Source organism: Pleurodeles waltl, chromosome 5, assembly GCF_031143425.1.
Source record: "Pleurodeles waltl isolate 20211129_DDA chromosome 5, aPleWal1.hap1.20221129, whole genome shotgun sequence".
NCBI classification, from domain to species: Eukaryota; Metazoa; Chordata; class Amphibia; order Caudata; family Salamandridae; genus Pleurodeles; species Pleurodeles waltl.
In genome coordinates, this window is record NC_090444.1 from 473,566,743 (window position 1) to 473,593,258 (window position 26,516).

General features: G+C 44.4%; 1 protein-coding gene across 3 annotated transcripts in view; it reads right to left on the bottom strand.

Moving 5' to 3' along the window:
• MTHFD1L (methylenetetrahydrofolate dehydrogenase (NADP+ dependent) 1 like) overlaps nucleotides 1-26,516 on the bottom strand; it is a 1,484,080-nt gene that overhangs the window by 548,210 nt on the left and 909,354 nt on the right. For all 3 annotated transcript variants that reach the window (XM_069234289.1, XM_069234288.1, XM_069234290.1), the window contains one exon: nucleotides 8,011-8,122. In XM_069234289.1, the coding sequence (XP_069090390.1) occupies nucleotides 8,011-8,122 (112 nt within the window). The remainder of the gene's footprint in view (nucleotides 1-8,010; nucleotides 8,123-26,516) is intronic.

A 26,516-nucleotide genomic window follows, 5' to 3' on the forward strand; every position in this document is an offset into this window, starting at 1 on the left:
AACACGACTTCACATTTTGCAGGTGACGTCTCAATCCTCACAGCAACCCCTCCTGGTATACCGGGTTGCTGCAATACTACTGACCAAAGCGCTGGCCCTCATTGCACTGCAGTCCATACCAGTTACCCCTTCTAGCTCATGGGATTGCCGCTTTGTTCCATACAGACGTCAACTCTCAGTCTACAGCAATAACTTCCCGGGCTGCCACTCCCGGCATATGGGGTTACAGCAACCAGCATCACACAGGCTTCACTTGCCCTACACAGCACTTTGCTCATGGCTAGCTTCACAGCACCCCTCTCTTGGCATTTGGGTGGGGGGTGCCGACTTGAAACTGCACATGTGTAATGACACGGTTAGTGCAGCAGCTATATCTTCACTAATTACCTCACCTGGGTTCCTAACTGGACATTGCTCCCTCCAACACCTTGTTCTTCTTCACAAAGCACACTGGTCTTGGTAAGCAGGCAGGTGCTGGTGCTCCAGAGTGGGAGGTCTTTGTGTGCCTTGGTGATGTCCCTTCAACCAGAAAGGAGTCTAGCAGGCTTTGGCCCCCAGGCCTGGTCACAGGCAGAAGTCTTGCAGACCTTGACCTCCTTACATAGACAGGTTGCTTGGCAGAAGACAAGTTTTGGGGTCTCAACCTCCCTTTCTTACAGTACATTTCCAGACACCAAATGTGATCAAGGGTCCAGGTCTTTGAAGTTTTATGTTGGGGTCCTGCTTCTTTTGAAGTACACCCTTCTCCTCTCCTTCCTCTTGAAAGGCTGTCACAGCAGGAGAAACTCAGAAGCTTAGAGTTCGACAACACAGGCCATGGGTGTGGCCTGAGTTCACTCCTAGATGTCAGCCAAAGTGATGTATGCATCAAAAGGATAATGCTGGGCTCCCAGCTCTACTCTTTATGACTCCCTTATCAGCCCTATCTCCTTCTTTCCTTAGATATGCCCAGGCCCTTTCCTTGTAATCTCTCACTGAATCCAAGAACACTCTTTCAAATCTAAAGTCTCTCTCTCTCTCTCTCCCTGCTCCAGTGTGTCCCGCACAGCTCACAGGAATGCAGGGATCGACAAATCTGTCGGAAGGGATTCCTCTACCTTCTCATGTCTTCAGCAGGCAGGCCTGGATTTATCAAAATGGAATCAAGGGTTCTCGATGTAACATACCATTACAGGCAAACTTGCACACAGAATATACACAGAGCACACATACTAACCAGTATGGTTACTTCCATGCATTATGCCAAAACAGGCACACACATTCACTCTGTGCTCTGCTGAGTACTGTGGCCTTTATGTACTGTGCCATAGTGTGCCACTTGCAAGCACATACACTGCTAGCACACACATTCACTGTGTGTGTTGCACAACACTGCACCTTTCATGTATTGTACCTCTTGCAGGTACACATGCACTAAATCTGTCATGTAATGTACTTTTCTCAGGTATACGTACACCCAATGCATGACTCACAATGCAGGCACTACACAGCACTGCTCAGTCCCTGCATTGTACCCTTACTAGGCACACATACATCTAGCTCAAAGTCATCACTCCTGCACTGCACAGCACTTTATATCTAACTGATGTAGGTAAGGATAAGTTAAGCACATAGCAGAAGAGCTTTAAACATGTGAGTTAGCTGGATCCTCACTCCAGTGACAGGTGAAAAAGGACCTGTTCACTCCTACTGATCACGACATAGTATGCTGTCACGACGACCCTCGTCCTGCTTAACTCCTGGTGAAGGCAGCAGCCTTCCACCACAACGAGTGTAGCACTTTGGGAACCCCTCACAGTCCAACAAGGGTGCAATCCGTGAGAGAGTCCCATGACGTGGCGCACATGCATTACCATGCAGAGGACTTTTCCATCCCAACAGGTGCATATATGAAACCCAGATGAAATTTCCAGAATGGACAGATCCGAGGAGCCACACAACGCTACCTACTGAAAAAGTTCAAGGATCAAGACTGGCACCTGGGGAAATTTGCAAGGTGAGGAATCTTTGGTTAGAAGTCTCTATTTGAATAAATGAACATTTCAGATTGGATACCATTTTATTCCATTCATTCCAAACAATACACAGTTCATCTAGGATTACTGTGGGTTCTGGGAAGAGAAGAAAGTGGAGAACCTTATTAGCACAACTGATAATGCAGTTCACTCGTCAGATTCACAATAAATATTGCTCCCTCATGTCTGCAGTGAACAAATCCTCGGAGAGGGACTAGCTCCCAACAGATGTCATTAATCAGAAACTGGCCAGGTCTGGTGTCTCAAATCACTCAAGGTGCACGTTAAAATAATGTTTTGAGTTTTCAAATTCTCCTACTTGCTCATTAGTGCACAGAAAAGCCTTTTCATTGTCTCTCACTTGCAGGTTAGCGGGAACGAGAAGCCTCCTCTACACGTATCATTTTTTTGACAACCTGCAGGTCTTGCGCTGTGCCACAGGATTGTGAGACTAACCTCTGCAAATACATGGGTTCTGCTACTGTGTAGAATTATTGGACCCTTCTTTGCTTCTTCCCTCAAAACCTGTTCACGTTGCTTAGAATCTACATACTCATGGGGATCTTTCTTGCCCATCAGACCGTTGGTTGGCAACTGCAAGAACCTGAACAAGAACTCCCTTCTCTTAATCTCCTGCACCTACATCTTCAGTCTCCTGCGTCTTTGTTATTCTGAAAACCCTAGGTGCAAATCCTTCTAGATTTAGCCTGATTTTAAAGAAAATTCAATTTTAGATTTTAAGTCTAAGGTACTCAAAAGTCCTGAACCCATGGTACCTCTTGATTGCCTCTCTAAATTCAGTCACTATCTTCCTAAACTGCTTCCATTTGATGGTTCAATAACTTCACATCATTCTGTGACAATTATGCTGTTTCTCATTTCCTTCATTCATCACACTCGTCGCCAGGTGTCAACAGGTCAGTCCAGCAATGCCATCTTGGCTGCCCACACAGCATGCTCACTCTGGTTTTCAGTAAAGCTTCAGCAGATACAATATCTCCTAACCACCAATTTAGGATACCAACCTCTAAAGCTGGACCAGGAACCACAGTCTTGTCATAGCAGTAATCAAGCCCTCAAAGGTTTAGCCACCTTGCCACCCGCTAGGCTCTGCCTCCCCAGTCTGCTAGTTTTAAGCTGCAAAATCCAAAAAGTAATATTTCACCTAAAAGGAACGCCTGCACTTTTAAGCAAATGCTGTTTCCCTCACCATGCTCATGATAATCAGAGGGCAGGCCTCAGTCCTAGGATTGGTGGCAGCACTCAAATGCTACAACTTTGGTCCTAAATGGGTTTTACTAAATTCCTTTAGAAGGCTATCCAGATTTCTATCATCATTACTGCTCGGAGCTTCTTAGATTAGTTCAAGAGGAGACTATTTGTTATTGTAATGGCGGTAAAAACATATTGGCAAGGACATGACAAGAAATTAAACATCAAATCTGATGCAACTTGCAGAACTTCCAGTGTGTTATGAGAGCAGCAGCATTAGGACTGTACATAAGCACACTGCCATGACCACATAAGTAGCATTTTTAAACCTTGAATATTTATGTGATGATACTGTGGTATTTCCAAATAAAACAAGTACAACTAAAAAAGTAAAGTGGGCTTAAGAGTAAACAGGTGAAGATACAGATGTGCTTTCTACCAGTGAAAATCGCAGAATATTGACTAAACAGTGAGGCATGGTACGAATGTTTGATACCTAGTAACTACGTATGATAATTGCCTGTAAGCAGACTGTAAATATGTGGCTTTCACCCAAGTCCCAAAGTATCAAACCGATTTAGCCTTGTTATGAAATATATGGTGTTACATGAGCTAATGATTATTCTGAAATTAAGAAGTTCAACATTCCCTGGCACAGACTGAATATTTGGAATGAAAGGCAGTATAATGGATTGTTCTTTTTAAATCAGCTTTCATATTACTGTATTATTATCTATTTGATTCTACCATGTTCTATTAAGATAAGATAGGACTGGTGCAGATGATTAAGAAACAAAGCTTTTCAAGATTTCTTCTTGAAGGAAGTGTAAATATGGTCTTAACTCGCAGAGCAGCGTTTGGGCTGGATGATTTCTTGTACATTGGTCAACATCCCTAAATGTGCTAACCCAGGGCTTTAAATCCTCCTTTGCAGCTAAAAATCACCTGAGCCTAAATTATCTCTTGCCGCTCCAACTCCTCAGGCATCAAGGTTGTTCTCGTGCCTGATACAAAGCAATCTCTGATCATCCTGAAGTTATAGAACCGCAGCAACCGAAACACCTAACAGTGCTAATGGTTATCACTGGAAAAACACAGTAATAAAGAGTGCAGCACAGTTACGATTTAAGTACTTAACCACTTGGACATTGTAACAGATACGCTACTAATGAGCTCTCCTGATGCACATCCTACAGGCTCAGTCACAGTCTTCACTTCCGCTAAGCTGCACACATTTACGTTTCCTCCACAGACACAGAACTAAATTCGTATCGTAGCCACTCGTCTTTCACGTTCCTGCATCACTAACTCCTGGAAGCCTGCTAGCCTTGCAGCCAATCAAAGAAGGCAGAAGCACTGACCAATCCAATCGATCAAGAACATGGGATTCTGAAATGCAGCTCAAACCTACAGGCAACCTGTGAAATTCAGCGTTGAGCCGTGGCGGGAGCCTCATTGCGCTATTATGTGCATTTCCTTCCATCTAAATCAAACTGTGGAAAAAAACCTAACTCACTACCTGCAAGGACACAGCATCTACAACGATAGAGCAGTGTTTCCCAAACTGTGGTCCGGGGACACCTGGGGGTCCACGGAGACTCTTCAGGGGGTTCCCAACTTATTAGCAGTTTAGGAAAGAGTCTGTAAATAGGGTGACTAAGTGTACAACTGAAAATTTTAAAACAGACAGTAAATGTCAAGGAAACTGAGGTTGGAGGCTAAAAATTAAATTAGTATCCCCATATTGATTCGTGGGAGCACTACAGGTACATCAAATAGGATGTAGTAAGGACGAAGTATGCCTTCAATTGGATTTAGAAAAGCTCCAAAATTCCTAATAAAATTACATTGATATATGTTTTATTTATATTTGCTTGCAAATTAAATAAATGTGCTACTTTGTATGTGTTTGATGAATGCTTGTTTCTGCTTCGGTTATGTATTGTTTTGCATTTCAAATCATCTACAATGTTTAGGCTACCAGTAATGACTCGGGTGTGGGGTCCCCAAATTCCAATAATGATTCAGTGGGGGTCCCCGGGTTCCAGTAATGATAAAATGGGGGTCCACAGAAGTCAAAAGGTTGGGAACCACTGGCATAGAACATCCATGAGGAAATTGTTTTAGTTAGAGGCAAAAAGGAGACATATGTTTTATTCCGAACATAACTGGGTTACCTTCTGACAGATTTTCCATGGCTCTGTGTATTTCCTTTCATAGAAAAGAAACCATGAGCTTACACTAGATAGCACTCTATTTTGTTTTTTCCTTTTTAGGTCAATCCTAGACCGCACACATGCGACTTCTTGCAAGACCTGTTGGATGGAGTATAGGACTTTGCTCCCACCTGCCGCTTACCATAGGTTGAAAGCAGTGTTGCTCTTGTTTTGCTGCCTCCTAACTGGTTTGGAAGCTGATACGTCACTTCCTGTATTTGTCTGAGGAGCACCGGCCAAGTACAGTAATTACACCTGGAATGTTTTTCTGTTGCTTTTACGGACTATTTTTCTTTGTTTCCTGCCTCTCGTGTTTGTCAGTAAGCACTTGTGTTCACACACGTGGTTCGTTTTCCGTGTTTGCCCTTCACTTGGTCCTTACTTTACATAATCAGTAATTACAAGTAATTGTGTAGTGCGTGTGTTTTGTACATTTTGTTGTGGCTTTATATAGCATGGCATCTACCAAGGAATGGATCCTCAACAGCAGCTTCCCCCCCCAAGAGCGTTAGGGCCAATACTACAATATTCACTGCACTTGGGGAAACTCGCACCACCAAAACATTAAGAACAGTGTGCTCTTTCTGTCCAGGCCATCTTGTGGGTCACACTAGGTTAGCAGGGGCACATAAATCATAACCTCTTCCACCATTCAATGCATATTTAAATTATCTTGTAGCTGGAACTTTTGTTTTTACAGCCAAGAGGAGTTTGTCTAATAAGGGCCTTGTTTGTGATAATATTCAGACAGCCTTGCTCGGCCTGCAAATGTGTAATGCACTATGCTCTCCAAGAGCTGAAGGATGATAATTGAACCAAAGGCACTAATAACTCAGTAGGCTCCGCAGGGACATCTAGCCACGACCAGTGGTATTGCATCTACTGCTAATGCACAAACAGTTTATTTCTGATAAAGGTTTAATGTATGTACGGAAACTCACCCCCATAATGCTTTACAGGCACTCCTTTTACAACACATTTTTGGCCATAATCCTAGCCTGTGGTGGGCCTAGGGCAATGGGACCACAACCAAAACATTCAGAACAATGTGCTCTTTCTGTCCAGGAGATCTTGTTGATCACACTAGGTTAGAGGGGGCTCAAAAATCATAACATCTTCCACCATTTTATGGATATTTAACCTCTCTTATAGCTGGAACTTTTGTTTTTACAGCCAAGATGAGTTTGTGTTCTGAGAGCCTTGTTTGTAATAATATTGTGACAGCCTTGCTCAGCCTGCAAATGTGTAGTGCATTATGCTCTCCAAGGACTGAAGGATGATAATTGCCCCAAGGCACCATCAACTCAGTTGCCTCCACAGAGACATCGAGGCACGACCAGTAGCATTGCACCTTCTGCTAACCTACAAACACAGTTTATTTATGATAAAGGTTTAATGTACAGCAAGGCTAAATATTTCAGCCATTTCACTGATGACCTGGTACTTCTCCAGCCCTTTCCAAGTTTGGGGAGCATTCTGAGCTTCTGACATTAAAAGTAGTTCTGGTAGTGTTCTGTGACACAGTACCCTGAGTGCTTTTGGCTCCACAGGGACATCTAGCCACAACCAGTGGTACAGCACCTTCTGCTGTTGAGTCTACAGGGACATCTAATAACAACCTGCAGCACTGCACCCTTGTGTTACTGACTCCACAGTTAAATGATGTTTAAAAGGCCTGCTACAGCTGAAAATGTGTAATACTATGTTCTCAAGGGGCTGAATATATGGTTACACTGCAGTGTTCTTTATCATTCTTTTTTATGTGATTATGCCCTCTAGTGGCCAATATATGGTTACATGGCCATGTTTCTTCCGAATGCTATTTTTACAGTGGTGCTCTGTAGAGGCTGTTCAGACCATACAGTCTAATAATGCCAAGTGTATGAAGGAATGCATAAACAGTTTATTTCTAATAAAGGTTTAATCTGCTGCATGGCTAAACATTTATAAGGTCCCAAATGCAAGATTGTCATTATCATTTACAACGCCAACAACTATAACTCTCGCTAATGCGAGACCTATTGCATTGCAAATGCTTGTTTATCTTTCAATCGATTTCACTGTGTGTTTGATCCCTTGTTTTTTCAGACGTCCCTGGATATTAAGTACATTGATGGGCAGGGACGGTGATTTGTAGCTTCTATTTACAGTAAACAGCACATCCTCTTTAATTGACAATTTCATGTGCAATTCACTCAAGCTTCCCCACTGCAAACTAGCATTGTGGTGTTGGCTACAGCAGTGTATATGTGTTCCCTGATACTGAATGTGCAGCCAAAACTGAAGGGACATAAAAACCTGCCACATGGTGGTTTATCCACATCATCTGAACTATCTTAACATTTGATTTTTAGCCAGAACACAATCGTATAACTTACATTATATAATAATACACTGTGAGGTTTACTGGTTGGTTCAGAGTTAAAACTTGGTGCACAAAATAAGTCAAATTGATATAACCCTGTACTTTCCTCTTTCGTGTTCTGCTTAGATGGGGGTGTATGATGATTGTCCTCTACAAAAGTCAACTTCAAGCTATGCAGTGGCATACATGATGAGCAACTTACCAACAAATCCATCTTCTCCAACCAATTTCAGCGCAATCTTGTCTGCCAAAACTGATGAGTTCCCATGTGCGATGTTTGCAAAAGGCCCAGCATGAACAAAAACAGGAGTGCCCTAGGGGATAGGAAATAATAGTGTGTATTAATGCAAGGATGGGCTAGAAGGTCAATGATAAAGTAATAAAAAGCAAAAGTGGCTTAGTCCAGACAAGCGTGCAGTAATCTATTCAGAAGCCAAAAACCTGAAACAGGTTCTCAAGCAATAGTCTCCTTGAACGTGATTTATTAACACTCTTGGATCGTTACCGTCCAAATAAAGCGATTTTAATAGTTTCACATTACTATCAAAACACACCCATATCACCTCTTTCCCACACACAACTACTGCATACCCACAATAGATCCCCAGCTGGCCAAAATCGTAAGAAGGATGAGTTTTGATGGTAAAGGTGGGAACTGTGCACTGATAATGAGGATACAGATTATTCATTAATTACAGCCATGATTTATGAAGCTGGATACGGATCAGTGCTTCTCGGACTACCTGTACATCATTAACAATATTAAATAAATGCTACGCCCACAGTAAATGGAAAACAATGTTTGGAGCAGGGGTTGTGTAGACGCTCCCTACCACATATGCAGGAGATAGGTGGGTACTATGCTGCTGTTTATGCTTGAACCAAGACGGCTAGGGACTGGCACAAATATGGGAAAGGTAGGGTGGATTGATTTATGCTTTTGCAGATTCTGTATCTCCATTGCCCGAGCAATGATACTTATCACTTACAACTTGAGGCCTGTGAGAATTGTGAACCATATTCTGAGCTAGCTAAATATATGATCATGAAATACACCAAGTATTCAAGGCTTCAGTACATTTGGAATAGTGCCATAGCTTCATTTACAGTGGTTCCCAACCTTTTGATTCCTGAGGTCCCCCACTGATCACTACTGGAAGCCGGGGACCCCCAAGCAATTTGTACGATTTAAATTTCAAACATTAAAACAGTAATTTGCAAAAAATACCTAAAGCAGTGCACACCAAGCTAATACTTGAATTACTAAAGATATCATTATTTTATATTGAAACAATATGCAAAAATTGAAAAAGTTTAAATTGAAGGTTGGCGCAGCAATTTAGCGACTAACTTTTCAATGTTTCGTTTTATTTAGGAAAAGCTGAATCCTCAGGTCAGATTCTACATTTTCCAAGCAATGTCTGTTTTTATCTTTTAGGTACATAAGATCTGGGAAAGTTTTTTTCACGTAAATATGTGGTAGGGAAAGGAAGAAAAACCGTAAGGGCCTCTCATCTCTCCATAGCCTCTCTGTCACATTGTAGGAGGTTGGCCTGGTGTGTGGTAGACACCTATGGTGTTGACACCTTATTCCAGGTCTAGGCAACCCTTATTAGTTAGTGTTACGGTGTATAGGAAGCCAGGGCTCTCTAGTAGTAGCTTTGGTGAGCGACCAAGACTTATCCATGAGGAGTGTGAAGCACTTCCAATACCACAGTAGTCACACAGTAACTTATCTCTCATGAAAGGAACCACACAGTATTGCAAAAATAAAGGTACTTTATTATGGGAACACTGAACTAGATTACTAGAAACAATCCCCACTTACGGGAGGTAAGTACACACTAAATATGCACAGGTAAGTCCTAGGAAAAAGCATAAAAACATTAGAACTAGCAAAAAATAGCAAGGGCCCTATGGGGGGAGGGAAACCATATACTAAAACAGTGGAATGTAAGAATGGGTTCCCCCACAAGAGGATATGGAGTAGTTAGCCAAGGGCTGAGAGAGTATGGAACCCCAAGAAGTAACTAAATAGAAGACCGTCAGCTACCAGGAGAGCAAAGATAAGTTACCTGGTAGTCCTATAGGCTAACATGGGCACTTGAAATAATGCAAGAACAGGACCAGGCCGGTGCAACCCAAAGGTGTATTCTGGATGAAAAGGACCTGTACAAGAAGGTGAAAGTCCAGTCCATGCAGGAGTGTCCAGGTGGGGCAAGAGGCAATGCCCACTCTTCTGTGGGTGAAGATCCAGGTCGACTGTGGTGGATGAAGTCCAGCTGCGGAGTCCATGAGCTGGAGAGGAGTCCCTGAAGTTGCCTAAGAGCTGTCCCTCAATGGTCACCTGATTGCTGAAGGGTCAGTGGTCAGGAGGACCACCAACAAGCACAAGCAAATGCAGCTGGAGCTGTTGGAGATTTGCAGAGCTGAAGAGGACCAGCGAGGTCCTAGGGAATCGAACCTGTAGGGGGGGGGGGGACTGGGCTGATCCTAAGAAGACAGGAGAGCCAGAAGTAGCAGTCGGAGCCCCCCATGACAACCCACTGGCAGCAGGCACAGTAAGTCACAGTGAGGTCCAGGCAGCACACATGAAGAGGAGTCCCAAGTCGCTGAAGCAGCTTAGAGGAGACTGTCTTTGCAGAGGTAGAGTGCTGGAGGCTTGGGCTTAGTACAGCCTGAAGTTCCCTCAGAGCAGGAGTCAACAAGCCTTGGTTACTGTAACAGTCTCAGTGCAAAGGGATTGTGTCCTGGAGGAAGAGGCAAAGGCTCACCAGCTCCCAAGTAGGAAAGAAGGCAGAGAGAACCCCTCAGAACCACCACTTGTGTTTGAGAATCTTCTTAGGTCCTGATGACAGCAGATCTCAGCATCTGGATAGTGTTGCCTTAGGTGCCTTCAGATGCAGTGGAGTAACTCCTTCACTCCAAGGGAGATTCCCTCTTGCTTTTTTGGTGCAGCTGAAGTCTTGCTGACCCCAGCGGATGCACAGCCGTAGAAATGTTGCAGGTTGCTGACAGGAGCAGCGGAAATAATGTTGCAAGGGGAGATCATCTCAGGGTTGCAGTCTTCCTTTGTCCCGTGGAGTCCAGCAGTGGTTCTGGTGGCCAGGAGCAGAAAAGGTTGATGCAGAGGTGTCCTGGTGGGGTCTTGTACGCCCAATCTGGGGACCCACTCGCAAGGAAGTCCCTAAATGGCCCAAAAGGGGGCTAGGTCACTTTGCAAGGTGACCACCTATCAGAGGGGGGCCAATGACAACTACATAACTTGACCAGTCAGAGCCTCTCAAGGGACCTCTGCCCATCTGGATTTCAAGATGGCAGAATCGAGTGACCACCTGGAGGAGATCTGGGTACCACCCCTAGGGTGGTGATGGATAGATTAGTGGTCACTCCCCTTTCCTTTGTGCCGTTTCGCACCAGAGCAGGGACTGGGGGTCCCTGGACTGATGCAAAACTGGATTATGAAGGAGGGCATCAAATGTGCCCTTCAAAAAAAAAGAAAGAAAAAAAAAACAGTGGCGTGGCAACCCCTCATCAGCCTTGTAACACCTATTTCCAAGGGAGAGGATGTTGCACCCCTCTTCCACAGGAAATTCTTTGTTCTGGCTGCCTCTGCTTGAGCTGGTCAAGCAACAGGAAGGCAGAACCCTGTCTGAGAGGCTGCAGCAGAACTTGGAAGACTAGTAGGAGCAATACTGGGGGGACCTCTAATAAGCCCCCAGAGCGCATGGAATCATGGCACCAATACTGGCATCAGTATTGGGGTATGATTTTGACCAAACATGCCTAGGTTTGGAGTTACCGTTATGTTGCTGGACCATAGGTATTGACCTATGATCAGTACATAGCTAAAAAGGCTTCCCCACACTTACGAATTCCAGGGAATTGGAACTGAAGTTCATAGGGGCATCTCTGCTCATGCAGGGGTTCCCACACACACAGGGACCTGCACCCTGCCATTAGGGCTGGAAGGGCCTACCATAGGGGTGATTTACAGTGAGCTGATGTAGTGGCCAGCGGTGAAGGGGTGCACACACCTTTTCACGCAAGCTGCAAATGGCAGGCCTGCAAACACAGTTTGCATGGGCTCTCTTGGATGGCATAATCCATGCTGCAGCCCACAGGAGCCCCCTGGTGTACCAATGCCCGGGGTACACAAGTACCACATACTAGACACTTATAGGGGTACATAGGTATGCCATTTGTGGGGTTTAAAGGGTACAAAGACAACAAAATTTAGAGGAGAAAGCACAATCAGTATGGTCCTGGTTAGCAGGATCCCAGTAAATAGTCTAAGCACATTGACAACAGGCAAAGTGCGGGTAACCATGCCAAAAAGAGGGATTTGTTTTAAAGCACCTATCATGCCAGTGTAAGGTGTCAGAACACTTTACAAGGGACAAGGTGTAGGATTCACATGTCAAATACTGGTAGGCATTTTCTAAGAGTGCTTGGTTTTCCAGAAGCGCAAACTCAAGATTCAAAACATAACAGTGGTCAGCGTTGACTTTAATAATAAGAATGTATTTCTACACAAGCAAACATTTTTTCAGCAGCAAAAAGTCAATGAAAGACTGGGAAAAAACATACCTTTTGTTAGGAATAAGGCTGTGCGCGGTCCAGGTCCCACCTGAAAATCCGATGCGCGTATTTGCGGCGCTTCATGGGCACAACTTTTCATCCCCTCTTGTTCTAGAAGTGGTCATGAGCGTCACCTGCCCTGTGGTATAGCTCATGTAGCTTCAGGGTCAGGACATTGGTGGACCAGATGCACTTATCAGTGCTATTCTATGAATGGAGTACAATTCCCAGGTTTCTAGCGGCATTGGCCATCTTGGGGTGTGGCAGGCCTATTAAGCCCAGCCCCACCCAAGCACATTGCTCACTATTTTGAAGACTTCGATGCAGTCAGACACTCGTGGGGGTTCCTCTGAAGAAGAGCAGATTTCCTGCATGGCAGATTGACAGCAAATCGGAGTATCCTTGTTTACATGGTGAATTCAGATACGAGTTGGTCGTACCCGTAGCGGTATGGTCTTGATGAGCCCAATCTTGAAGGGAGTTGTTACTTCCAAAAGTAAAGCGCCCCTTAGCACAACGAGCAAAGCGATTTCAGTCCAAAGAGTAAAGCGCTCCTGGCATGACGACAAAAGCGCTTCAGGCCAAACGAGTAAAGCGGCCTTGGCGCGACGATCAAAGCACTTCGGACCACATGAGAAAAGCGCCCCCTTAGCACAACGAGGAAAGCGCTTCAAGTCACAAGAGTAAAGCGCCCTTGGCACGACAATCAAAGCGTTTCAGGCCACATGAGTAAAGCAGTCTTGGCACGAGGATCAAAACACTTCAGTCCACATGAGTAAAGCGCCCCTTAGCATAACGAGCGAAGGGCTTCAGACAAAGCAAGTAAAAGCACTCTCTGGCATAATGAACAAAGCGCTTCATGTATGATGATCAAAGGACTTCATGAACAACAAACAAGGCGCTCTGCTCAACGAACAAAGCGCTTCAAGTTCAATGAGTAAAACTTTCAGGCCTTAGTAGTAAATGTGAAACCGTTTTGGAGATATGCAAATTATAGTTTCATTGTTTTTTGGGAAGCATAATATGTGAGATACATATTTAAGTCTTTGAGAATTTCTGGGCTGAGATCAAACGTTTATGTTATGAATGCATGGTTGTTACATGATTGATATTCATAGTATGACCATAGTCCAAAGCTCTTGCCATCTCTAGGTTCAGAGGTTGCAGTTTTTTCTTGTTCCACGATTCAAAGAAGGGGCTATGCCCAATTCACAAAGGGTCTCAATCTGATATCACGGAGGCGCCTTTATTCAAGAGTCTATTGGTGAGTTATACTTTTATGGATGAGTATATGCATATTTGTTCTAACCATTTCTTTTCAGATCTCTCTCCCTGCAGTTCCCTACCCTAATTCTCTTCCCCCCACCTCGCTTCATCATAACTCTGTGCTCTGATAGCTTTTTGAGTTGGTGACTCCGGGAGGTGGGCCTTTTGTTCAGCAACATGCAGATCCTGAGGAAAGAGCACTGTGACACCTTTCTAATTTGTGCCATGCAGTTTGCATGCAGCTCTTTGATGGCAGTTCATACCTCATTGTGCTAGATTACAATTGTAACTAATGAACTGCACAGTAACAAAAAAATACCTCTGACAAAAGCAGTAAACCACTGTGCTATGCACATAAAATGCTGTTCCTTGCAAGATAGACGTTCTTTGAAGCAGGCATATTAACCATCTGAGCTACCTTTGAGGAGTCAAAACTGCCACTTGACAAAACTCCCATCTCTTTCCATCAGGTGCATTAATCACCAGATTTATCTTGACACTTATTTTTGCCCAAAAGCTGCTGGATGTACAAGGAACTTTGCAGTGCTTTTAAAACTGCAGCACAAAAGAAGTAATAAATATAAAAGCATGCAGCGAGAGGCCCCAGGTGGAGAAGTGCCTTCCTGCCAGTCCAGGCCTGCAGACCCCCTGATATTGTGTCACGGACCTCTGGGGGTCCGTGGACCACAGGGTGTGAACCACTGATTTCTACTATTGGTGTCCAGACCAAGTCCCTGACCAGCAGAGAGAGAGAGGCTGAATACCATTAAGTATACCAACACATCCAAAATACAATCTTTTCTGTTTAATGGTAGAGGCGTATGTTGCTAGAGAGGATTAAACTTTAGAAAATGCAAAAGGCAAGTGAAACGAAATGTGGGTAATTAAAAAAATGCCCACAATTAGGCCCACCATTATTAAACAATGGGCATTCGCTGCTGAGCACTTAGCAGGGGTTAGCCATCCAGGAGTAGACAGGTACAATTGTCAGAACAAAGGACAGCTTTAGCACTACTACTTTTGATTTGGAGAGAACAAGGAGGGCTGCTTCTATTCATCCACAGAACCCTCCTAGACAGGCTGCAGAGTACCAGTAGTAGGGAAAACGAGTATGGGCTCTATCAGGTAGGGCAGTGGCGAAGAAGCTAATGACAGGCCTGCCAGGGTGCAGTTGGGTTCTTCCAGCTTGAAACTCCTTGGGCTCCTGGGATAAGCAAATAGGAAGTGCTGCAAAATGAGGGGGGGCTTCCAGAACGTTGTCATGACTGGGAGCTAGTATTCTTGCTATCACTGGCTAGTGCACAAGATAAATCTGGCACCTTCTCAGAACATTCCTGGCCCTCGAAAACTCCATCTGAAGAATGCTCCATCTGAAGAAAGCCCCACTGAAAAAAGAATCCTGACCCCTGCTCAAGAATAAGCCTCACAAGGACTACTGAATCCTGCTGGCACCCCAGGATTGGAACGGTTCTCCAAGGGCCAATTGGTCTGCCTCCTGTTTACCTGCTTAAAGGACACAAAAAGCAGATCTCACCAGCTCACTAAAAAGCCAAAGACCCTGAATGAATCCTGACTGGAGAGCGTCTGGGTATCCAGAGGCCTATGCTGAGGAGTTAGGGGCTACACGACTGACCAAAATAGGTTCTTCCAGCAGTTGGAGACTAAGGGTCCGATTTAGGGGTTAGAAGATGGAGAAAAAGGCACACAGGATGTCATAACTTTACAGCCGTCTTCTTTTACTCTGACCCTCCACAAGATGAGGGATATCAGTCGGTCCAGCAAACACCTCTATGAACTGGCAGGAGCAGCCATCCTGTTGGTTCCCATCAATATCAGAAAAGTTTGACAGACAGCATGATCAAGCATGACTGTCAGCCCCAAAACATTTTCTAAGATTTTATTTTTTATTTTTTGTATAAACACAAACTCAGTAATTTGTTTTTGAGGGGGGGGGGGGACTAATTGCCCCCACATCATGGGAATTTTCTTGCATGGCATTGGTGTCATTTGTAAAACAATGCTGTTCATCCTAGAGAGGGAAGATGGTTTTACATGCTTCCTCTGAAAAAAGACCACTCCATCAGGTTGTTGGAGGAACCTTGACACCAACAGAGTAAATTTAAACAGACACAAAACTGGTTATGCAGTCAGAATTTGACAGAGAAGGTACTAGTTAATTCAAGCCCCAAGTTGGAAAGTAAAACCTTTAATAAGGACTGCCCACTTGGTGCATCTGACCTCTGCTCCATCACGGTCACTGTTATTTTTCCATAATGCTCGACTTTTTCTAGGTAATTTTTGTCTTAAAACATTAGAAATACACATCTCCTATCCTAAGGATATTCATGATCTTTGTTCATTTAATTATTCTCCATTTTACTAAATTGGTTTCAGTATGCTGTTGTGTTATGTTCTTTACTTTGAAACTGCAGGCATTTCATGAACTTAGCATGCACCTCTCTGGGGACTGCATGCTGATTTTGCAATAGCTACCACAGACTGAGAAGAGTGTTTCAGTACTGTGTTTTGGCCTAACCAGAGTGAGGTTATTGATCTGCCATGGGTTCCCTACTCCAAATTACCTAGGATCCAAGGATGGTTGCAAGACATGTGGGTCCATATGTTGGCTAATTAAGGGGAGAATTTCATCACTTACTAAACAACTTGTTCTCTCCAATTTTAAATGTATTTAGTAACACATTTTCTTTTCTTTTTAATGTTGTGACACTAACGGTGCAAACCCATTAAGACCTTATTCCGTAATATTTTTCAAGTGTCGTATCATTCTACACCCAATTTATGAGATGAAGACTACCTCTAAATTCAGAACCTGTAGATCTCAAAACCACTTTAGCAGTATTTCAATAAACTATATGCAACAAGTTATAAAGCACACGGATAGGCACAAGTTAAAACAATGCACCTAAGGGTTAAAGTACATCTAATATTTTTTTAAACTAATTTGATCTCCAACCTTCTCAGCAACAGCCTTATCACTTAACTTCTCTGAAGTAAAGCACTGGAAAATGTGTGGATGCACATGAAATAGATTTTTTGAAGTATTCCCTTGGCTTTTCATCAGATAGATTAATGACCAATTTCCAATGCCTTTATGTTTAATCTGTACGTGGAACCATTAGAAATTCTGTTGGAAAAGCTGGATGTTTTTCAGAGAAATGTACATGGGGCCCACATTTGCAGAGAAACCTCTTCCATTAACGATACTGGAACTAGTTTATTCAAGACAAGCCTTGATAAGACTGAACTCTGGATTACTGAAAGCATCTTAAAACCATGGTGAAATGCTGGAACACATGATTATATTGTCAAAATCAGCCTCTACTAACATAAAAAAAATGGTCTTACTTCCTTTCCAAGAGGCTTTATCAGTACATTAACCTCATGCAAGACCTTTAGGATTTATCCCAGTTAACATAAACTAAACTTAAAAGTGAATGAGCTAGCTCAGTCAACTAACTTTCAATTCCACCTCACTGTAAAGAAAAAAGATGTTACATATTTTGGAACCTAAGAACCATACTACAAGTTTCAATGTAATATCACACTAACTGTGTAAATGGCATTTTAGCAGGCATCACTGTCTTTGCCACTTAGATTTATTATAACCAACCCTACAAGCATCTGCAAGACTAAAGACGATCCAAACATACTACAATCAAATCACCCTCTTTCTAATATACCACCAACATCTGAGTTTGGAGCCAGAATATAATTGCCTTCCTCCTGCATAAAATCATCTATGGATCAACTGCCACCTTCCTCACTCAAACTTAAAAATTGAGCACATCAAGAAACAGAAGGAGCAAAAACATTTTTAAGGATGGAATCTTCAAGTTTCTAAACCAGGCAATATCTTATACTGCTGAGTTTTCCATCTGGAAATCTATGTCTATCTAAACCATCACTACATGCCCTCAGACAGCAACTGTAAACTACTTTCAGCAACACCTTGAACATAAGACTGCTCTCACTCTACTTTTCCTTCTCTAACGTTCTACTGTTCTACTGATGCCCTGTTGGTGACTTGATAGCTGTTCTAGTGTATGTTAAGGATCCACTTGAATTAATCTGTTTTATTTACCATAAACCCCCGATTACTGTCAGACCTTTTCAGCAATACTAAAAAGAAACGTAAGGAACACAAATTGTAGGGACTGAACGGTGCTTCACATACAAGTAAATCACAAGAATAAATTACATGGTGCTCGTCCAATCCCCCACCCATTCCATTCTACAGAAAGGGGAAGCCACTAAGGTCAACAGTGTTGATGACATTTTCTGCTTAATACCCTGGTTAATCTAAAGGAAACAGGACAACCACAGCCATCTCAGTCCCTAAATGGCCTTTGGCAATTGATTTCCTGGAGACCACTCTCCTCTTGACATACTACAATCAAATCACCCTCTTTCTAATAGACCACCAACATCTGAGTTTGGAGCCAGAATATAATTGCCTTCCTCCTGCATAAAATCATCTATGGGCTTCCAACCTATCCAAAAGTCCACTTATGAACCTAGGAATGTGTACCCAATCATATCACAATATTCCCCCCAGTCTCTGGGCTGAGGCCACATCACTTGGGGAACCTTCCATTTCTGGCAACATGTTATTTCTAGTTTGGCTGCCAACAATATGTGGGGCAGAAGAACCTCATTACATCAACTAACCCCACATCCCATGACCAATATATCAGTCTATGTAAGGTAAGTAACAATTTAGTGTAACACCTGTACTATTAATAAAAAATAAAATAATTTTCATTTGAACATAGAATTTGTGGGGGGGGGTTGGATGGGTCACAGTTATTAAACACTAATTAAATGTTCTTTAAATACAAAAATCAGGCGACAGGGCCCCTCATGCTATATTAATTATACAGACATATTAAAAAAAGAAAGACAGATAATTATTACATTAAAATACATAAAACTAACAAGCAGTAATGCAAAAAGTGAATTCTTATACACATACATATAACACAATAATAAGGAGGAGTAAGAGATACAGCTTGTTTAATATGTAGAGGTTAGGTTTATATACGATACACAAAGTTCAAAGACACACAAGAGAAAAGGGGTAAAATTAGATAGGAAAAAATAAGCTGTTTTAAAAAGTAAGCTGAGTTAGGCTCACTGTAGTAGGAGCTAATGTAGTTGTAAAATGCTTAGAAAAATGAAAGGGGCAATGATTTTAATCATGATATAATGTAATTGTGGGCACTAGTGTAATATACAACACACCCAGTCAGGACGTTTCCTTCTCTCAGAGTACAGAGCCCTCAATTCCAACATCCTCACTCCTTGATCCTTTGCTATTGAATAGTTTAGGAGCTCTTTTACTTGTTCCAGTGCCTATCTTTCCATAACTATTTGTCTAGGTCCTGACCACCAAATTGCTAATGGCTTGTCCTCTTAACCACATTCCCTCCAAATTCTGCCATATCCTTCTCAATCATGCTTCTATGCACTCTGGGGGTTAAACAATCAAAGGGGCGTAGAAGGACTCACTACCATAGATTGCAACATGATGACAGGCTGTAAACACCAGGGATTACACTGCATGCCTCAATGGTCATGTTCATAAGTCTCTTCTGAATGCAGAAAGATCAGCAATATAGCATTATCAACAGGCAATTTAGTGAATACCTTAGGGTCCCTGGTAGAAACCCTAGCACCAGGAGTAAAATCATCCATCCACTATATTGCACCCATATTTACATTCCTTCAAATTGAGAGTTGAGCACTAATTTAGCTTGTTCACTCCGTATTTTGGTATATACCAGAGCAGAAAAGGGATCAATATCCAGTTCAAACGATGTTTCTGCTTGTTTGTCACTCTATTAGGAGTCTAAGTAAAATACAACTTGCTTTAGTATTGAGGGGATTTACCACCTGCTACTCTGTCCCTTGCTAAATAAGCCCCTGGGGATGGAGAAGAGCACACAAGGAGAGTCACTGGCTAGTGTTATCAATTTCCTCCAAAGGTCAGCAGCACCAGTAGCACAATTACACATCAGCTCTGAAACCCTGTCCAATTGCTTTCCCTCTGTTCTGCCAACAGCAGATCTGCGTCTACCTCAGGACGGTATTTTGATTGAGTGTTGAATGATGAGAAATTTTAAAACGCCTCCCATCCATACTCATTGACCGCTTTCTCAAAAATATGACTCAACTGGCTAGTTCATGAGTTACTAATGAATGACATGTTAATATGTATTCATATTTTGGAGGACCAAGAGCATATCCCAATTGACTGAACAACAGACTGTCTTCAAGCCGATTTCAAATACACCCACCCCATGCTGTATCTTCTCATGCACCAGACTAAGGGTTTCAGAGTGGAGAGTCTGGCAACTGGACCACACATTCAACAACAGTTTGTTGGTTTGATATGGTCTAGGAATCTTCCATTACAGATACATTTCACTGAGGGAATTATGAATTATCAGTATTTTACAGTTCAGTTCAATGGTGGATACTCTAACCACAGATTAATTTCCGAAGCGTCAGTCTGGATCCAGAATTTTTTTTTTTTTTTTTTAACAATGCTCCTGTCTTCCGCTAGCTGACTTTGTACACATCCACATTTGAGCACCACCCAAGCATGCTGACATCAGTTTCTTTTTATTTCCCTTTTTGCTATCTGATTCATGGTGGTACGAAACTCATCTGGGACTGCTGGCAAGATCCACTGGCCACATGTCAAAAGGCATGGGTGAAAGGGCCCAACACACTGACTGCACTGATGGACTGCAACGCCAACTTACTGAAGAAAACGTATGTTTGCAAAAGAGGTCAATCCTTTTAGATTCCCTCTCTGGAGGAGTTTTGGAGAACTAATTAGGATTTATTTTGCTGACGGAGGCCTACACAATAAGATTTTGTGAAGTGGGATGCTTAGTGCATATGCCTGTTTACAGGCAGGGAAGAACATGGCTTCAGCCAATCTATCCATCAAGATATCTAAGAGGGCTTCATTAAATGGAAGTAAAAGTTAAGATGTTGCTGGCCCTGGCTGCAAAATTTATGTCAAAACATTTGTCTTAGCCTCCGTGGAGGGCAGCAGTAACTAATACCTCAGCTGACTTCTGAATCACCACTGAAAATGAGGCACCAAGAGGCGAGTTAAACTGTGTCTCACATGTGTTATCAAGCTCACTGGTGTTATGTAAGACAAAGTGTAAGCATTATCAGTATTATGAGTGCAGAGCAAATCCTCCCACCTCATGGCCATCACCAACATCCTGGAATGTACCTTGTGCTGGCACAGACTCAGAACCAAAAAGAAAACAAAAGCATCTGCTGGTAGCTGCAGCATGGCAGAGGCACATGATTAAAGTAAAGCTGCATGACCACCAGTTGCACTTTTGTAATTTCTTAATGTGACACTGGTTGAGCTCAGATCGACATTGGTCCTGAATCAGACAACTCCTCAGGCACAGGGAAATCCTTGGTGTCAGGATGGCAGACATCTGCCTGAAAGGAGGGACTGGTGTGGAAGTATAACAGGGAATAACTCACCAGAGCTAACCCAAATGGTGGCCAATTAAGAGCTCTGGGGCAACATGGCACACCAGAGGGAGCTGGTAGTACATTGAATACCTGTAGTATGGCCACTTTGAATGCTTCAATCTGCTGCAGAAACACTGATGGCCTGGGGAACTTGGGCGTGTTGGGACGAGCTATGGAAACAGCTCAGTATTCAGAGACGTCCACTGTGTGGATTAGCATCTTGATGCCCTCTCTCCTTCTCCTTGACATCGGATTGCCAGTAATGGTCAAGTCCTGCTTTGCTCATTTATGCTGCTGGCTGGAATTTGCCTGGTCAGCAGACCCAGAGAGGGAACATGGTCACGGGAACAGCTCTGTGACTAGGACAGAGTCTAGGCCCAAGACTTGGAACACAACCTATGTGAAGACAGCAACTAATTTTTGTGCTCTGCGCCAAACAGCTTTGCCTCATGGTCTCTAACTGCTTTTGGGTTGACAGGGGTACACTTATCAAGCTGTTCCCAGCAAAGGCACCGAAGAGACCTTGTGTGGCTCTGTAACCGCATCTGCCTCCTGCAGTATTGGCACAGCTTAAATCCAGCAATTTTGGTGGGGACGTCATTCTTCAGCACACTATTTGGGAGTTTCCAAATAGTCAGAAAACTTACATTGTAGTAGAGGTGCTCTGTATCAGCATCAACAAGCACAGTAAGAAAGGAACTGATATTAGTGTGCATGGTTGGCCTTTCGATGAGGCTCTTCTTCTTGCAGTCAACCCAGAGTGGCACACTTCCACTTAACGGTGCGTTGGAGCATTGGAATGAAAAAATCTCTGCACCCAGTCTTATGCCTAGGCAATAATTTAACGTGAGGACTCTGCAGTTAGAAGGACCCATCAGAAGCCCTCATTATGGGATTGGCAGAACACTGGAGTTTCAGCACAGATTATATTTGCACCAGATTCTGTATTTCAAGTTCAGTGCAAAGTCTGTACTGATGTGTTAGTATGCCCTGCATATGTTCCCCCAAGTACTACCTAGAAGAATGTGCACTAGAAGGACAAGTTACTTACCTTCGATAACGACTTACCTGGTAGAGACATATTCTTGTTGCAGATCCTTACCTTAGAATTTCACCTAGGTGTCAGACTGGATCCAGAGATTTTTCTTTGACCAGTACCCTCACGCACCATTATGTGAAGTCTGTCGATTCTGCGTCTGTCGTTGTGTTCACCGTGATAACGCAGTCATACATAGGAACCACTCCGGCACGCTGGCGTCAGTTTCTTTTCACAACTTTCCACATCAGTAGCGCGGAGTAATGAAGAACACTGAAATTAGTGCGCCAGAGGTAAGTGTCTTAAAGGGAAATCCCTGTCCCTAAAAATCAGTTTGCAAGCAGGGAGGATGGGTGGGTAGGTAAGGAACATGCAACTACAATGTGTCTACCAGATAAATCGTTACCGAAGATAAGTAGCTTATTCATCTGATAGAGACTTCTAGTTGCAGATTCCTTACCTTAGAATAGATATTCAAGGAATATCATCCTCGTAGGTGGGCTGCGAACCAAGATCATTCTAAGAAGTCCTGCAGGACCGATTGGCCAAAGCAGCCATCTCTGCGGACTTGACTGTCCAGGCAGTAATTTCTTGTGAAGGTGTATAGGAATGTCCACGTTGCTGCATGGCAGATGTCCAGGACAGGAATTCTGCGTGCTAACACTGTAGTAACAGCATTTGCTCTGGTGGAATGAGCATGCAAGCCCTCAGGGGTTTGCTTCTTAGCCAAAACGTAGCACATTTTGATGCAGAGCAGTACCCATCATGAGATGGTTCGCTTCTGCAGCACCTTCGCTTTCTTTGTACCCACATATCCAACAAAGAGATTTGTCCACCCAGAAAACTTTAGTACGAGATAGAACACCAATGCTCTTTTTGACTCCAGACGGTGGAGTCTCTTCTCTTCATGAGAGGGTTGTAGTGGTGCTTAAAAAGTAGGCAAAGTGATAGATTGGCCTATGTGAAAAGGCGTAACAACCTCAGGAAGGAAGTAGGCCCTTGTAGGAAGCACCACTTTGTCAGGGTGGTCAGACAAAAATGGTGGCTTGGAAGAAAGAACTTGCAGCTCACTCACTCTGCGAACAGAGGTGATGGCAATAAGAAAAGCAGTCTTGAATGTTAGGAACCGCAAGGGACAATTGTGCAGTGGCTCAAAAGGGGCACAAATAAGGTAAGTCAAGACTAAGTTCAAGTCCCACTGGGGCATAATGAACAGGGTCGGAGGAAACACCTGCGCACGCCCCTTAAGGAACCTTCCAACAATAGGTGCATTGATAAAGGAAGGTTGGTCTGGCAACCTAAGAAAGGCTGAGACAGCTGACAAGTAACCTTCAAGTGTGCCCAAAGCAAAGCCCTGCTGGGTCAAAGAAAGGATAAACATGAGAACCTTAGAGAGAGGAGCAGAAAGGGGATCAATAGATTTGTTGGAACACCATGCCACAAATTTATGTCACAACAGGCGTATATCGTTTTGGGGGAGGGATGACTGGCTGCCAAGTTAACATCACAGACTTCGGGCGGAAGGTCAAAAGCTGTCAACTGCCGCCGCTCAATCTCCATGCATGAAGGCGAAGACTGGACAGGTTTGGGTGGAGAACTGTCCTCTGCTGCTATGACAGAAGATCCTCCCGAAGAGGCAGTTTGATCAGAGGATTGGTACCCATGCTGAGTAGCTCTGGGTACCATTCCCTTCATGCCCAGTCCAAAGCCAGAAGGATAACTTGGGCCTGGTCGCTCTTGACTTGGGACAAAAAGTGTCACTGAGCGAGTGCCGCCTTGGAAACTCCAATGTGCAAGACAGCTAACATTGCCCGTTTTCTGTGGAGGCAAAGAGATCAAACCAAGGCTCTCTCCTATGCTGAAAGATACCTTGCACCACCTCCAGATGGAGACGCCATTCATGATAGACTATGCATCGACAGCTGAGTTTGCCCGCTCTTGCGTTCAGAGATCCCGCCAGATGTTGAACCACCAGGATTATGCCCTGATGTTCCAGCTGCATCCAGAGGCGCAAAGCCTCTAGACAGAGTCACGACCCCACTCCACCCTGCTTGTTGCAGTACCACATGGCAGTAGTATTGTCTGTGAACACCTGCACCACTTTACCTTTGAGAGAGGGAAGGGATGCTTTCAATGCAAGCTTGTTCACCTGCAGCTCCAAAAGACTGACATGGAGTATGGACACTGCCGGAGACCAGAGACCTCTGATCTTTGCGTTTCCCATATGGCCGACCCATCCTTGGAGTGACACATCTGTCACTACTGTAAGATCCAGTTGGACAAGGGAGAGGGATCCGCCGCTGATCCAATCACGATTCGAAAGCCACCACTGCAGACCTTGCGCAGTTCCCTCTGAGATCTGGACCGTGTAAGAGATTCCCCTGATGCTGAGCCCACTGGAACTTCGGGTCTCACTGTAGAGCCCTCGTATGCCATCTGGCATGTGTCACCGGCAGGAAGCCATGAGGTCCAGCAGCCTCAGAGTCATTCACACCAAAATCCAGGACAGAGGCTGAAGCATCGTAATCATAGCCTGAATATCCTGGACTCGCTTTTCGGGAGGATAGGCCCAAAACTGCACCCTGTCCAGAACAGCTCTGATAAAAGGGAGCATCTGAGAAGGAGTCAGGTGTGACTTTGAAATGTTTCTAGTGAACCCCTGTGAGTGCAGAAAGTTAGAAGTAGTTTGAGGAAGGAGACAACTTTCTGGGGTATGTCTGCCTTCAACGGCCAGTCGTCGAGGTAGGGGAAGACTGAAACCCCTAACCTGCACAGATGAGTTGCAACCACCGCCATCACTTTCGTGAACACCCGAGGGGCACTGGTAAGGCCGAAGGTGAGCACGGTAAATTGAAAGTGCTCATGACCTTCCACAAATCACAAGTAGCAGCTGTGAGAGGGCAAGACTGGTATATAGGAATAAGCGTCCTGTAAGTCCAATGCTACCATCCTGTCTCCTGGATCCAAGGCAGTCAGGACCTGAGCCACAGTGAGCGTTTTGAACTTCTTGAGGAAGAGGTTGAGGGCCCGAAGGTCTAGGATGGGGTATAGGCCCTTGTCCTTTTTGGGCACCAGAAAGTAGCAGGAATAACCACAACCTACTTCTGGGCGCATGGACCCTCTCTATGGGTCCCTTGGCCAGGCGAGCCATGACTTCCTCACAGAGAATTGTCAGATGATCCTCCGATAAGCAGCCATAAGATGGAGGCATGACCAGAGGGGCAGTCTCGAAGGGGCAGGAGAAGCCCCTTCAGGCTATTGGCAAAACCCACCAGTCTGGTGTGATAGATTGCCAGTGGGGCAGCTGATGGAAGATCTTGCCCCCAACTGGTCTGGGATGGTAGGATGGACTAGGAGGGTTTGGAGGCTGCGGCAGGGGTGGACTGGGCAGACTTCTGATTCCCTGTCCAATTATCCCAGTGGGATTCCACATCCCCAGCTGTGCAGGGACTGAGTAGCATGCGCAGCTAGGTGGCTGGCAGGGAAAGGACGTGACAGGAAGCCCCTTCCATGACCACGAAAGGGGTGAAAAGAGGACTGTGTTTGGTGAGGGGCAGTCGCGAAGCCAAGGGACTGAGTGGTAGCCAGGGATCCCTTTAACTTCGAGTGCTGAGTTCAGTCGGTCTCCGAAGAGACGGGTGGCAACGAAGGGCATGCCCATGAGAGGCTGTTGGACATCCCCCGAGAAACCAGACGCCCTCAACCAGGCGTGGCACCTCAAGCCCACCAATGACGCAACCGATCTGCCCAGTGAGTTGGTCATGTCCAGCTCACAACGAAGGCTGAACTTAGCTGCGTTCCTCCCATCACAGCTGTTTGGGCGCTGATAGCCCGGGCCACCTCTGGGATCCGCGGCAACACTTATGCCACCATATCCCACAAGTAAGGAGTATAGCAGCCCAAAAGGCATACGTTGTTCACAGAACGCAATGCCAGACTAGAGGAAGCAAAGATCTTCTTCGTAAGTTCATCCAATCTCCTTTATTGCCTATCTGGGGGAGTGGAGGGGAATGCGCCAGATGAAGAATCCTGGATGACAAGGCTCTCAGGCTTGGGGTGCTGGGACAGGAATTTAGGGTTGTTGGTGGGCCGATGGCGGCAGGTGATTGTCCTATTCACAGGAGGCCCTGTGCTAGGTCTGGACCAAGTACTTAGGACATCAGTAAGGGCTTCAATAAAATGGAAAATGAGGCTCTGAAGTGGAAGCCCGAGGCAAAGCACCTCTGTCAGGAGGTTAGTCCGGACTGTTACAGAGGAAGGCTCAAGGCCAATGTCCTCAGCTGCCCTACTGA